The sequence below is a fragment of the Stegodyphus dumicola genome, chromosome 8, assembly GCF_044657685.1.
Source record: "Stegodyphus dumicola isolate Sdum_Otavi_A_Nest chromosome 8, ASM4465768v1".
Lineage (NCBI taxonomy): Eukaryota > Metazoa > Arthropoda > Arachnida > Araneae > Eresidae > Stegodyphus > Stegodyphus dumicola.
This window is the reverse complement of record NC_140775.1, coordinates 25,422,475-25,438,668: the sequence shown is the minus strand read 5'-3', so window position 1 is coordinate 25,438,668 and position 16,194 is coordinate 25,422,475. Positions and strand designations below refer to the sequence as shown.

Here is a 16,194-nt window from a genome sequence, read left to right as displayed (position 1 = left end):
TATTTCGGAGGAGGAAGCTTTGATTAAGGAGCAAGAATTTATTAAGGACTTGAAGTACTTCCCCATGGAAAAATATTTAAAGGAGAAAGGTTTGAACGGGTACGAAAAATAATTTTCTATTCTTAATAAATGAGCAAACAAGATAGAAAGATTAAAGGTGGAGATTTAGTCGGTTGGATGCAAGATAAGCTCAATCCACCAGAAATGCATCTTCCTGGTTATCAGTACTGTGGACCTTTTACAAAGCTTTCTAAAAGATTGACTAGAGGGGATCCAGGAGTTAACAGAGTAGATAAAGCATGTAAGAAGCATGACATAGCATACAGTCAAACAAAAGACACTAGACAGAGACATGTTGCAGATGAAGAGCTTTTAAAGGATTTAGATGCCATTGAAAACCCAAACAGCGGATTTTATCCACTCGGAGAAAAACAAGCTAGGGCTATCATCCGACCTATCATAAAAACCAAAAGAGTTTTTGGACTAGGTGCTATTGTGACATATTGCTTGATTTGTAAAAAGAAGACAGGTACACTAAATGTTGAAAATTCGGTAACAAGCAACGGAAGGCCTATTATGAAAGGAAAGTGTGAAAAGTGTGGATCAAGGAAAAGTTCTTTTTTAAAGTTGACGGGGTAACTCAGAACACCCCTAGACTGAGAGATGTATACTATGATCCTGAAACTGGATATTGCGGCATCAAGGAGCTTCAGAGGAAGGTGCATGTTCCTAGAAAGGATATCGAAGAGTTCTTACACCAGCAAGATGTTTATACCAAACACAAACCACTTATCCGTAAATTCAAAAGAAGGAGAACTTACGTATCACACGTTGACGACCAATGGCAAGCAGACTTGCTATTTTTAAAACCATTATCAAGTTCTAATGATGGTAACAACTACTTACTAACAGTCATAGACATTTTTAGCAAATATGCTTGGGCTATACCAGTTCGCAGAAAAACGGGAGAAGTTACTATAGCGTTTAAAAAGATCTTTAAGGAAAGAATTCCTCAAAAAATTCAGACAGACAAGGGGACCGAGTTCATTAACAAAGAGACGCAACAACTGTTTAAAGAGAATAATATTCACTGGTTTACTACTGAAAATGTCGAAATCAAGTGCTCCATAGTGGAAAGGTTCAACAGAACTTTAAACGGTAAAATTAGAAAATATTTAGCAGCAAACAATACAAAAAGATACATAGATGTATTGAGTCAGTTAGTAAAAAATTATAACAATTCCTACCACAGAAGTATCAAAATGACACCTGTTGAAGCCAGTCTAAAAGAAAACAGTGGTGATGTGTATCACAATTTGTTTAAAGAAAAGGTCATACATAAACCTAAATACCAAGTAGGAGATAAAGTAAGAATATCAATATATAAGTCTGCCTTCAGAAGAGGTTATCAAGCAACTTTTACAGAAGAAATATTTGTCATTTCTGAAGTATTAGAAACTGATCCAATCACTTATAGAGTTCAGGATTTAAATAATGAAGAGGTTAAAGGTACTTTTTATGAAAATGAATTGGTAAAGTATGATAAGAAAGACAACGTATATAAGATTGAAAAAGTCATCAAAAAGAAAGGGGACAAATATCTAGTAAAATGGTTAGGCTATCCTGAGACTAGCTGGATTGATAAGAAGGATTTAGTTTATTTTTAATAGCCGACGAAAGCTATTAAAAATTATAATTCACTCATTGGGGTCATCGCACCCATATTTGTGCTCCAATTTAATGCATCGAAGATGGTTCTGCAGATTTCTTCATTCTGAGCTAGCGTTGTCATCAGTTTAGGTAGCTTAAGTGGGACCTCATAACCACCTCTTTTCCGTAACATTTGGTATAAAATATAGTCTTTGCTAATTAAGTTCTTACGCTTCGGATACAACTCTATGTATTTAGAGATAAAAGATGACAAATCAATCATAAGCTCTTCTTCGAAAGGAAAGTTATACTTACTTATCCATTTATAAAGATTTGTCATTCTGCTTTTCATTCTAGCTGTCTGCGCCTTTTCGAAATATAAATCTTCTAATTTGATAGGGGGTTTATTTGGATTATATCTCAGTTCTTCACCACATGCTTGGCAATTGTACCAGTCATCACCAATTACATATTTGTGTTCACACTCTTTAGTTTTCAAGTCTGAAGAAACTTCTGTGTCTGGACTAAACAATCTCATTATTTCCTCCATTTCTTCCGTCATGTCCATATTTATTTTAATAAGTCTTCCTTTTAACCCCTTTTAAATTGATTGATAATGTTGTTGTCATGTCTATACATAAGTGCATGAGGTGCAAAAATCAAAAAGTCTTGGTGCTGCCAGTTCTGGAGGCGGATCTCTATTGGCGGAGTTCGAAGAGGCATGAGGGATTCAGGACAGCAGTTGGGATAGGACCAGTTGGTGATACCCTTGAAATGTTCAGTACGTAGCCGAGCTATTATAGAGGAGAGGTTTCTTGGGCGGATCTCTATTGGCGGAGTTCGAAGAGGCATGAGGGATTCAGGACAGCAGTTGGGATAGGACCAGTTGGTGATACCCTTGAAATGTTCAGTACGTAGCCGAGCTATTATAGAGGAGAGGTTTCTTGGGCGGATCTCTATTGGCGGAGTTCGAAGAGGCATGAGGGATTCAGGACAGCAGTTGGGATAGGACCAGTTGGTGATACCCTTGAAATGTTCAGTACGTAGCCGAGCTATTATAGAGGAGAGGTTTCTTGGGCGGATCTCTATTGGCGGAGTTCGAAGAGGCATGAGGGATTCAGGACAGCAGTTGGGATAGGACCAGTTGGTGATACCCTTGAAATGTTCAGTACGTAGCCGAGCTATTATAGAGGAGAGGTTTCTTGGGCGGATCTCTATTGGCGGAGTTCGAAGAGGCATGAGGGATTCAGGACAGCAGTTGGGATAGGACCAGTTGGTGATACCCTTGAAATGTTCAGTACGTAGCCGAGCTATTATAGAGGAGAGGTTTCTTGGGGGCCTTACCAAAATGCTGATCCTTCGCCTGGCGTCTGTACAGGTGACTTTTGAGGTTGCTCTTTATCGCATAGTGACCGTGAGCCAAGGTATGGATACCATCTGGTAATATGTGCCGCTTGTCATCATCTCCTGAAAGGGCAATCTTATTTACTTGTATGGAATGAATCTCATGCTTTGTGCTCCTGATGAGATTCATGGTCCTGTACTGTACTTCCTGTGAGAACAAACAGCTTTTATAGTCCCCGAAAGATATCCTATTTTTCACTACACATTTCTTAACACCCTTAGACTTTTTAATTAGCTCTTTTTCAGTTTTACAAGCATACATCTTAGATCTTAAGCCAACGAACTCTTCCAAGATCTTCCCTGCATTTTCATCCTTCATCTTCCCCAATACCTTTTTATTGACTCGCGGTATTCCATACCTGTTACCTTCTGCATAGTCAGATGTATCAAAGTAGTCAATCATTCCTTTCATATCCTCATAAAAGTCCTCGGTCTGTATGTCATAGATGTAACTGTCAGTGTCCATGTACAATAGCTTGATATCGTCCCCGTATTTAGGCTTCATAAGATTATAATGGAAGTCGTACATCAGATGCTTCGATAGATCTAATATACTCATGCCGACGTATATTGGCTTATTAAAGATCACTTTCGTCTTGTTCATATGCACGGCGGCTAACCTTTCGTCGAAAATGGTCCTCCCCTTGAAGTTGGGCTTAGCAATGAGCTTCTCCGCTTTCTTGGGATCACATACTAGTCTGATATCGAGTCGCTTCCTGATATTTTCCATCGTCTTGCCAAAGACCGAGTTGTTCATGAGTTTGAAGAAGTCTTTCTCAAAGTTATTGGTTGCCTTGGTCCTCATTTCAGTGTTCAGGTCTATGTATCTCTTCAACCAGGGAGACTGCTGAAACTCCAACACTTTGTGCACCTTTTTGAGCTTCATCCCCAACTGCAACAGTTGCTTCAAAACCCTGTAATGAACCACATAATGTTCTTTGTCATAGAGGGTCGTCAGTAGTTTTGGTTGTTTTGAGCCATCGGACATCCTGCTCTCAGGTGCTAGAGGTAGGTCTGAATGGAGGTTGTGCAGATGGGCTGGGTACTGTAGGTCGCAATCGACGATGTATCCTGTGTCTGAGTCATCCGCTACTTGGGTCACATCTGACACAGTGCTCCACTTGAAGCCACCATGCGGTAGGTATTGACTCATGGCCCACCCGTAAAGGTTGTTGGCGTCAAGGTACATCAGGTAATTGGACTTCTTGTTCTCGTCATAGTCCTTCATGTACTTGTTGTTCGCCCTCCCATATCGGTTACAACACTGAGAGACACCTCCTCTGGTCCCCTTTTCTAGCATGAGTATCATGTCATAGTCTGTCAACAGCTCTAACTCGACCTCTGTGGTTTTGAGCATGGCATCCCAGGAGAGTCCAGGTGCGGTGAAGTACCATGCAGGATCCAACTTATAGGTCTTTAGACAGACATCTCGAAAGTGCTCCATGATGTCGGCAAGGATGAGTACATCAGTCTTCACATACAAATCGGAATATCCACCCAATGTCCTAATGTTGAAGGCCCTCCATACCCTTTTGGCGTGCTCGTAGTCCTCATCCTTTATGTGAGACTCATTCAATTGGTTGTAAAAGTCTTCTTGTGGGGGCAGCTTGGTATCTTCGCATTTGTCCCACGAGTCCATGTAATCGTATGGATAGACGCCTTTTCGGGTGACGAGGTCTAGCTTGTCCTTGGGGAAGTACTTGGCTGTCTCCCTGAACTCCTTTACGTTCTTCGCAAGACTGTCTAGGCTAGCAGCCATGAACTTGAACGAGTCGACAAACCTCAACTTTATGCCAGGCAACTTTACTTTCTTCCCATCGCCTACATCTAACATCTTTGCCCCGACCTCCTTGCTGAATGAAATGTACCTCTCCTCGTTGTTCGGAATGACATCAATGTCTCCTTTCTCCCCACCGAGCTCCTTTATGAAGAGATGGGCGTCGTAGCCAGAGAGGTTGTGGATAAACACCGGAATGAACGAAAGCTCTTGGTACTTTAGGTTGCAAAGGTTGTGAGCAGGCCCTCTGTAGTTCGATTCACATTTCGCCGGATCAAGAAGATGGTCATGATCTCTGACCTTTCGGAAGTCTGGTTCATCCTTGGGTGAATAGGGGGAGGGTTTCTTCCTGATGTCTCCGCCACAGATATGGCAAACATGGGTCCTTTGGAAGTGCTCTTCATCTTCGGTGGTCATTTTAATGGGTTGCTTCTTATCATAAATGTTCTTTATCGCTAGCGCCTCAGCCTTCACTGTATCAAAGAACAGTTTGGTGGCATTGGGTCCTCTGTACGTGATTGGTGCCTTGTAGTCTGCATGTTTATACTTGATGTAGACAGTGAAGCTCATAGGCTCGTGCTTTTGATACTTATGCAAGAAGGATGCGTCTTCATTGGGATGACAGCTGTTTATCTTGTTTGTCAAGCACTCGAAGTCTCCATACATCACAAAGGGTACTCGCAATGACCTTTGGTAGTTTTTGAACCTCAGAGATTCGTCTTCCTTAGGCATTACAATCTTTACTGGCGTGTTCTTCCTACAATCCGTCTCATGAACTTGAAGGTCCTCCTCAGAGTGATAAAATAACAGGCACCTTTCACAGGGATATACTCTTTTCTCATGTTTAGTTAATTGAGCACTTATTAATTTCGACATGTCTTTTATCCAACAGTAATGACTGTTTCCTTCTTTATTCCTTGTGTACAGCAAATTGACGTGTTTGTCTTCCTTATTTTTAGTGATTCTCAATGGGTAAATGTCATTACCTTCGTATGAGTATATGCTCACCGATATGTCATTCAACTTCTCGAACCTGTTAAATACTCTGTCTTCCATCTGCACTGGGAACTCAATGCCTTCGAACTTTAGCTCATTCTCATACGGTTTATATTTGGTGACTCTTTGGGCATCTTTTTCCATAGGGTGCAGTGCAGAGAGTATTGCCCACATGAAACACTTATTATCCTCATTTTGTACGTTTATGACGGCTTTTTTAGCTTTAATTCTTTTCGGTAAATCAATGTAGGATGAGCCTCTCAGTGGGTTGTATTTATTGATCCTCACCTCAAGGCTTTTAATTCTGGCAAGCGTCCAGCCTGAACCCCTTGCAACAAACTCCTCCATTTCTGTCAATAACTTTTGGATAACCGATCTGTAATAAGCTACCAAATCAGTTGACTCTAAGATGACTTCATTTGTTGTTTTAAAGTTCATCTCCATTTCTTCCCTCATTCCATCTTTCCCTTTTTGATAGTCGCAGAGGAACTGGAAATTAACCTTGAGACCATGCAGTCTTTTCAGATGTTTAGCGATCAGACCCCGGACCTGTGATGAAACATCGTTCAGAAAGTCTTTGGGAAGCATCAGATTGTGTTCGTTTTGGATATCATACGTCTTCAAACGAGATTCATAGGCTGTCTCAACTTCATGGGGGGTATATAGCCTTCTCTCTCGTGAATCTGAAAACAGGTCGGAGTCAAATGTGAAGTGACGGTTAAACAATACGCTTTCTATGTATGCTATGATGTCCGCCTTCCTTCCTAGCTTGGAATAGCCCGCAATACCATGCGTTCGACAAAATTCACGTAGTTGGTTAATGGTCATATGATGCAGCCCCTGCATATTGTCAAAATCATCTCTGTGAACCTCCTGGCTGGCCTTCTTAGGCTTATAGTTTTGATGAGCTTTAGTTTGTAAGTGCTTATTTATGCTAGATTCCTTTATTAACTTTCCGCAACACCTGATTTTTAGCTCCCTCTTCTTCTTTCGCTTGATAAACAAGTGATTGTGGAACCTGGAAAAGCCGTTGTGGTATTGAATGAGGGCGATCAGTTCCACCTTTTTAAGTTTCGAGTATCCTCGAATATCATTTTCTCGACAGTAATCTTGTAACTGTCGAACTGTTTTTGATTGAAAATCCATTTTGTCTTTCTATATACTGCAAACCTTCTCTTTAAATGCTTTTATTATTCACTAGGTATTATTAATCAATTACCCATTGTCTCTCCTTTGACGCTCTAGAAGCCATACATAATGGTGCACTGATGGTATAAATTAATACCCTCACTAAATATACCATGCCAGTGGATTATGTGGGGGACGAATGCCCCCTTGCAAAAGAAGCATGCGATGAAGAGGAAAAGTGGCGTTTGTAAAAGCGGCGTTTTGGAAAAGTGGGTGGAATTTTTAATGGAGGGTTGGAGAGCCATCACATTCTAAAAGTGGGTGGGATTTTTATGGGAGGGTAAATGGCTCTGCGCCAGCTCCGGCATATATACACTACTAACATCTCTGCAAAAATCCATTTAATTTGTGACACATTTCTCTCAGATATCAATCTCAAAAGAATTTGAGTTTGTGTGAGCACTAAAAACAAAATTCTCGCTGGGATTTTTTTAGCAAACTAAAATTTGTAAATTAAATTTTTTTACCAAATATTTGTAAAAATATACAAACAAAAAGAAAAATACCAGATTTATACTTATATTTTGCCTGAAATCTAAAAGTTGGTATCTGCAAGAAATTCCCTCTTGGTCATAATTTGGAATTCAAACAGACAGCTAAATACCTGGCATTTATTCAATTAATTGTAATATATTGAACTACCGAGTAACTTACTTTTAACTTAAACTAAAAAGAAATATACAAAAGCTTACCAAGAATGACAAAACTTGAGAATAAATAATGTCACCATATTGTCTTTCTTTTATTTATTAGATTTTTCTACGAAACAAAACAGAATAAATATTTGTATGCAAATTATTGTAAACTTCTTTGTTTTTTACTACACCTTTCAGCTACACCATCTCGTGATGTTTTGATTTTCATGAAGTCTGTAATTTTGGAGGGAAATTACAAAAGAGTATCACCATAAACTGCAGATACTCATGGACAGTCGGGTTCTTTTTATAGATTTACTAATTTTCAACTATGAAAAAAAAAAATTGCTCTATGTAAATGTACTCAAAAACAAAGCAAGTATTCTTATTGCAAAAATTCATAACTTAAGATATTTATCTTTTGACAAGTATTAATAAAAGTTAATTAAATTTGTATCTCTTTTTGTATCTGTGTAAGTCTTTGAACAAGCATTATATCACAGTGTAAATTAATTAGCTCTATTTTTAGATTTTCCAAAAAGTTACATTCGTTTTTGTTAATGAATACAATGTAAACCTTGACTCCAAACCATTAAAATCTTAAATTTGTTTTTCAAATTTTTTTTAGAATAACATTAATTTACACGAAATGTATTTGCAGGCAGCATAAAACTACTTTCGAGGGCTGCAAACAGCCCGTAGGCCGCCAACTTTTGAGAAAGCTTTACTAGAAAATAATATATGTGATTAAAATTAATTTTGGATGTCCATATTGTTAGTTTTAAGCAGGCAAATTCAGTGCAGTTGCAACATAACATAGTGACATCAGACTACTTCCTGTTAACTCTCCCTACGAGGATTGCTTCGGCAAGAAATCACACAAAGGAACGCCTAGCTCTCTTTTTAACCCTAGATTTTAAGCACAACCATTATGTATGCAGAGTGCAATTTACATGTAAACACACTCTGAAGCTTTATTTAGATCAAGCTTCAACTATTCTAGCTTAAAATTTATATTTTCAAATCTACTTTTCTTGGCTTTTTGAGTTTGAGCTTTATTTTATGTTTGCTTTTTTAATTATGATTTCATCAGCAAATAAGAAAATGAAAATTTTATAGGAATTCAGTTTCATTTTATTTGCACTATAAATATGTATTTTTAGAGTAATAAAAGGATAATATAGTATAAGACCCTTTAACAAAATCAGCTACATAAAATTGATTCTACCACAGAAAGAGCACAAAACACATTTAATAAATAATACTTTAGTTTACTAGCTTAAAACTTAGTAACCTTTAATTTAAAAGAAAGAATCACCATGAATTATGTTTTGCACTAATTTATTAGCATAATATAATGTTTCATAAGTTATCTTACCTACGTATGGTTTAATATTACAGAATTTCTTTCCCAACATGCTGGAAAAATTGGAACTACTCTGATATGCGCCCTCAAGCCGCCAAATTTCTCACCAAATATTTTTGGCGAGAAACTCCACGCTGCCTAAATTTTTTGTCTACATTTCGAACTTTAAGCCTAAAATGTCTCCAAAAACACGGTTTTCGCTAATGCAAAAACCATGTTTTGAACACACAATTTAAGCTAAAAATCCTAAACAAAAACAAAAAATGTAGACAGCAAAACTGTGAAGTTTCTAACCAAAATTATTTGACAAGAGTCCATGTACACAGAGATATGTTTTAACTTAAAAAAAACATCTACGAATGGCACCATCTAGGCAACGAATGAATTTACGAACTATGCACACCTCACTTTAATAAATTAACATAACAATAAATTTCAAAGAATACCACGTACACAGTGTTCTGTTTCAACTTGAAAAAACATCTACGAATAGCACAATTTAGACGGTACGCACTAATCAACAAAATAACTAAAATAAATTTCAAACAATTCAAAAAAAACAATAACAACAGAAATTCATACTAAAAAAACAATGAACATAACATTCTAGAAAATAAGAACAAAATGAAATAAAATGCACTTACCATTAATCCTTTTTCGAACAACAGAAATACCAATTTCATACCGCCTTTAACGTATCGTCACGTAATCACTATCGTATTTATATGACAGCCAGACACACTATACAGAAAATTCATACTATGGTTCACAAATAAATAAAATAACAAATAATCACAAATCCCTACTTCTATCACGCACAGCCACTAAATATAATCTCCCATACCTTCTTTCCACACCTCCAAATACCCATTACCCCTCAACAGGATGGCCACGACGATATTTCCTTATGCCGAACTTCAACAATTTTCACCATTAAATCTTTCCCCCTCTAGCTTCTCAGACACAAAGCATGACGGGAACCAACGAACTCCAGCGAAAGATTTTTCAACGTCAACAGGATTGCCATACAACATGCAATCGTGCCAAAAACCAGCGCAAAACACATATCACCACATTTGGTGAAATTAGGGCGTATATCAGAGTTGTACCGAAAATTTAACATCGGATCATTTAAATACATTTTAATTTTACAAGCAAAATTGGTTATTAAATAAAACAATATTAATTCAATCTTTTTTTAAATGTTTTACTTCAGACTGAAAAAAAAAAAAAATCAAATCATACACACGTACTTAATACGTATCTGCTTAATGAACTGTATGGACAGCTGAATTTCAGCTTTCTAGATTCAAATAGTCACATTTTAAACACCCAAATCATTAAAATCACAAAATGAACATTAAAAGTTTTATAATATAAAAAAATTTTAAATTCAATGCCAAATTAATTCACTATATTTGAAATGAAAAGACACACTAATCAAATAGATCAATCAATGGTAACATAAAAATCGCTTTCTATAGGTATTATAACTGCTCTGATGTAAACATATTCAATCAATTTCATAATCTCATTTACAGTTCAGTTCATCTTATTGCTAACTAAGCCCCATTATTATGTTAATAACTATAAGGTCACCACTGATGACTTTTCCTCTATTGTTTTATAATAATTAGAAAACTCATCAAGGTGCAAACTGTTATTCTTGAAAATCTTATAGAATCATTTTCTAAATTCCCAAAGATATACCAAAACAAGTTCAAATGATCAAAAACTTTCTTGAGGTCTTGCATACTTATTCCAGGACAGTCAATGTTGATTTTTGAAATGTGTTAAGTCTATTAACCTTCCATGTACAGTTCGATTCCCATACTTTGCAGTTCTGAAATATAGGATGATGTTTTTTTTAAATACTTTTCTTGCCTACATTTATTATTATTCACATCTTTATTGGTTTTTAAACCATGCAAGTAATTTAATTGCTTTTTGCGGTTTAAAATTATGTGCGGCATTTTTATTTTTAAATGATAAAATTTGTAAAAAAGAAAAACTAGTCTTGCTTTATACTACATTAGATACATACCAAAGATCGATTTAAAATGGCAAAAAGTTTTATTCATAAATGCTACAAGTTGTTTATACTGACCTTAGGAATAAAGCTGCACTGTTATTTTTATTCACTTACTTTTATATACTATTATTTTACACTATTATAATTATCATGTAAAGCTTTTCTGCTTGGGATAAATTCTGAAGCATAGCGTAACTTGACACACTTCACACCAAATACGAATGTCTTTATGTATTTCCTTTCTGTTTTTATCTTTCTTGGAGCAACATACAGCAGTCTTTTAGGTTCCATTTGTATATGATTTGGTGGTATAGCTGGCAAAATCTTTCTTTACTATGGAAATATAGCTTATGCTAGCATCCCTGGAAAAGTTTTAGATGATCAAATTCGAAGCTTTTATGCACAATTCTCTACAGCAAAATGGAGCCTGTAGCATCAAAATAATGAGTACTATGACAATTTTACCCTACACTAAGAAAGAGCAGAATATAGATTAAAATCAAATGGGGGAAAAATCATTCCCTGCAATTTTTTACGAAACACAGTGGATGACCTCTATAAACCTATTCAAATTGCAAGAATTATACATAGAGGGTTAAAGCCAAATCAATACCTTATAAAAAGATGAATTTTACAATTTGTCACAGATAAAAGTAATTTAAAAAATAATAACAAAACTTATTATCTGCTTTTGTAGTTACTGGAAATATTCACGCACTTCGTGCATTAAAGATATCTAACTTTAAAAACCAATTTTGAATACATCTGACAGTATTTATGGTATCAACCAACTCAGTTGGCAGATATTGCTCCTATCATTCTTGAGGAATTCTGAGCAGCACTGAAACTCTTACAATAACAATAAAATCTTTGTCAGTTTTTCGGCTAAATCCACTACATAGCCCCTGCTGCAGAAGTATTCCCTGCAATTTTTTACGAAACACAGTGGATGACCTCTATAAACCTATTCAAATTGCAAGAATTATACATAGAGGGTTAAAGCCAAATCAATACCTTATAAAAAGATGAATTTTACAATTTGTCACAGATAAAAGTAATTTAAAAAATAATAACAAAACTTATTATCTGCTTTTGTAGTTACTGGAAATATTCACGCACTTCGTGCATTAAAGATATCTAACTTTAAAAACCAATTTTGAATACATCTGACAGTATTTATGGTATCAACCAACTCAGTTGGCAGATATTGCTCCTATCATTCTTGAGGAATTCTGAGCAGCACTGAAACTCTTACAATAACAATAAAATCTTTGTCAGTTTTTCGGCTAAATCCACTACATAGCCCCTGCTGCAGAAGTATTTGACCTGCTTTACTTTCGCACTTCATAAAAAGATTTAAGTTGATTTATATTATTTTGTTAAGCCCTCTGATTTTACCAAAAACTATTCAGAATGCTATGAATACAAACTTCTGCACATAACTGTTCTGATCTATTGCCATTTAATTGGCTTCTTCATACAACTATTCTTTTTCTCATTCAACATATGTTAATTTTCTCAACCAGCTATAAATGAACCTGACTGAGGTCAATTGTGACTATACAGTTTGCAAAACCTTTTCTTTTTTTTTTTTTTTTAATACAAATAAAAAATACAAAGGGTGCCTTAGTGAAATTCAATTGGGGTTACATCAAAAGGAAGCATAGATTTAACGAGTACATAATGATGTTATGCTTATTCAAAATAGACACTAAATTGTGCTGCTTAGAGGCAGTTTTACATTTAACAGGATATGTAAATACCTATCTGGCCTATTCTATTGATATACTAATTATAAATTTCATACAACAGGAAGGCAAACTGCTTTAATACAAACATTAAAAGAATTATTAATTCTTTAGAATTCTGCACATTATTTATTAATAAACTAAACTCCAAAAAACCAGACCTTTTCGAGTTTTGTAAAAAGGTAAGATTTTTTTCCCAAACACAAAATACAAATTTTAAAAACTATACCGTCTATCTCTTGAATGTGATCGTTTCCTATCTCGTGATCGAGAACGAGATCTCTTCCCCCGAGCAGATCGTCCACGAGATCCTGAGCGGGACCGCCTTCTTTCACGTCTTCTATCTCTATCCCAATCTTTGTCTGAAATATGTAAAATTTTGATTTTAAGATATCTGAACAATACTTCAGAGCGCTTTCCTGAAATCCATATAAAAGAACTTACCTTTATCTTCTCCCATTTACCTGGCAAATACTTTAATCTATAAAAGGAAAAATTAAATGATAAGCTTAAGTAAGTATAAACTAAAAAGTGACATATTTAAATACACTTAAAAGGATTGAAAGAAAAAAAGGGTGGTCTATAAAACACTTGAAATATAATAACTCAATCATTGATAAAGTATTTTGGGATTTTCCAGGAAATTAATTTAAAAAAAAAAGCTGAAGTGTACACCACACGACTTCCTTGTATGGAATATTAAATTATACACATTTTGTCCTGTATTTCATTTAAACTTATTGCTTCGAATTTCATTAGACAAATGTATATTTCTCATTCAATTAATTCAGTTCCCACTTCACAACAAGGGAAAATACATAAAAACTCAAAATATTTTGATTAAAAATTTAAAGCTATAGAAAAACATAAAAAGGTACTTTTCCGTTTTGCCAATGCAAATGATAAAAGTCGCCAATAATGGTACAACTGATGCCAAATGGAATATCTTCACTAGTAACCTTTTACACTTCATTTTCAAAACACGTTGCAGCCATTTCTTATCAGATTGATTGTTTCTTTCAATACTGGCATACAATTATATAGAATTTTTACAAGATAGTTAAATTTTATGCCCCAAGACCATTTGTGGTAATTACGTCAATTAGGATGCAAACATCCCGCTCACAGGAAGGTGAAGATATAGAAAGGTAAAATCAAGGGTTAAATTCAGCCATTCTAATGAGAATGCACTAGCGAAGCAAAGCACTTTGGCTTTACATAATTTCGAGTAAGCTATTCATACGAACTGAAATAACTCTTGCATTTAAACTTGTATTCCAATTAAGATACAACTTGAAATTAATGTAGATAATTACTGAGAGAATTAGATTTTTGTAGCGTAGTTTACGCGAGATGAGATCACTTGGGGTCACGTGATAAGAGCCGGCGAATCAGGATGTTCAACTATGAAAGCATAGCAAATTCTTAATGTCTTTTTACAAATTTTTAAACCATATTAAAATCAAACCATATCAAAATAAAAAAATTCTTAGAACTAACATTTGTTAAAAAAATTCTTAGAACTAACATGTGTTAACATTTTTTATGTGTATACTGTATGCTGTTGCCAACAAAGTCTGCTTGGCGAGATTTGCGCCGGCGAAACGGAAAAGTACCCATAAAACCAAATATAGTTAAAACAATTTTTACAATTAAAATTACAGTTTCTATGCAAAAACAAGCAATTCGGCCAGCAAGCAAGAAGACAGATTTTTCACTGCACAGTACTAAAACTTTCCTTTTGGTTCTACTCGGCAAAGACTTTTCTGATCCACTATTCTGATAACTTTCAAATGTAAACGAATATGTCTACTATGGTAAAAAAAAAATTAGCTTGTTATTAAATTAGGCTGGTAAAAGTATAGCTTAGGATACCCCTTGGCAAAACTTGGCAGTACATGAATACCGATTTTGTGCAATTCTTTAAATCATTATTTTGGCTTTGTGTAGCGGCAATTTTTGGCGCAAAAATTGCCGCTACACAAAGCCAAGATAACAAGACAAACAATTGCACAATCTTGGTATCCATGTACACATCGACTTATTTTCACTTAAAAAAAAAACCCGTATTGCACAAAAATCGCATTCCGCACTCCTTTGACTTTATCCATGTACACATTGAATATATTTTCACTTAAAAAGTCAAAGGAGCACCAAATATAGGCAAACAAAAAATACATAATCTCAATAAAATACATTTTAAACAAAACATAGAAAAAAGAAAAACATGTTATACATTTAAGCACTACCAAAAGCAAATAATTCACTTACAATGATTTTCGAGTTCCCTTCATACACCGAGAGCCACGTAAATATCAAAATATCAATCATACTCAAATGACTTTTTTCTAACCAGGTACTCTTTCTGATCAAACACTTCACATAGTGACCATCTGAACCTTTCTTCCTACAAACCCAAATCCATCTAAACGGTTTTAACACACATTACAAAAACGCTTAGAAAACATCCCACGATTCAAAATTTCCCAGAATCATGCACCCGATTATGTCACAATAGAGTTTCCATAACATTAGGCTACCATACATGAAACAACTTCACCATAACACAAGGGTACCTTAAAGTCTATCCTACCCAATTTAAAGTAGCAGCAGCTTCTTACAAGAGAGATTTTAAAATCTCATTGAGGAAGCAGCTCCACAGAGTATCCGGTAAATGTAAACACTGCCAGAAACGGCCATGGTAGTTCAAACCTGGAAACCCAACAAATTCACATATTCAGAGGTAGCAACCATTTTACTTAGGATCCTTTTTGGTTTCTTACATTGCTGATTTTAATTTTGCTTGTTGTAGGATCAGACATATCATTTGTCTTTCCACATGTAATTTATTCTTCATTTATATATTATTTTGTCTGATTTTTCACTTTTTTGAATTTCTTAAAAGTGAGTAGATGAATTATTTTCGTTTAATGAAGGAAGTTTACAGAGACAGATGTTTCTCTGCATTGCTGCATATGGGAAGAATTATTGGCTTAACATTTCCAGTACTGCTTCCTTAAATACAGTTTTTGTGATGTCATGTCATATGAAGCTCGAATACAAAGTGTTAAATCACTTCCAACTAATTTCACTTAGCCCTTTAAATTTTAACAGAGATAAAAGAATAAATAATTAAATTTAAATATATATATATACACACACACACTTGAATATAAGCTAGTTTGTTCAATAATTTCAAGGAAAGTATTAAAAAAAGCCAGGTAACTTTTTCCAAATAATATTCAAAATGTAACGGAAAGCCCGACGAATTGTTGATCTTAACACTTATGACGCTGAAAACAAATTATCTGGTTTTAATTTTAAAAGTGGTGCAATTTTTATTTATTGTCTTTTTTGCTTTGCAACATTCATTTCCGGTATTCTCTTCGTCGCATTTT

At 35.2% G+C, this 16,194-nt stretch overlaps 1 protein-coding gene across 1 annotated transcript in view; it reads right to left on the bottom strand.

Annotated features, from left to right (window-relative positions):
- The window catches only part of U2af50 (U2 small nuclear riboprotein auxiliary factor 50), a 71,647-nt gene that overhangs the window by 54,892 nt on the left and 561 nt on the right, over positions 1-16,194 (bottom strand). The window contains exons 2-3 of the mRNA XM_035368896.2: positions 13,241-13,277; positions 13,026-13,158 (exon numbers count right to left, since the gene is read on the bottom strand). Of these exons, the coding sequence (XP_035224787.1) occupies positions 13,026-13,158; positions 13,241-13,256 (149 nt within the window). The 5' untranslated portion in view covers positions 13,257-13,277. The remainder of the gene's footprint in view (positions 1-13,025; positions 13,159-13,240; positions 13,278-16,194) is intronic.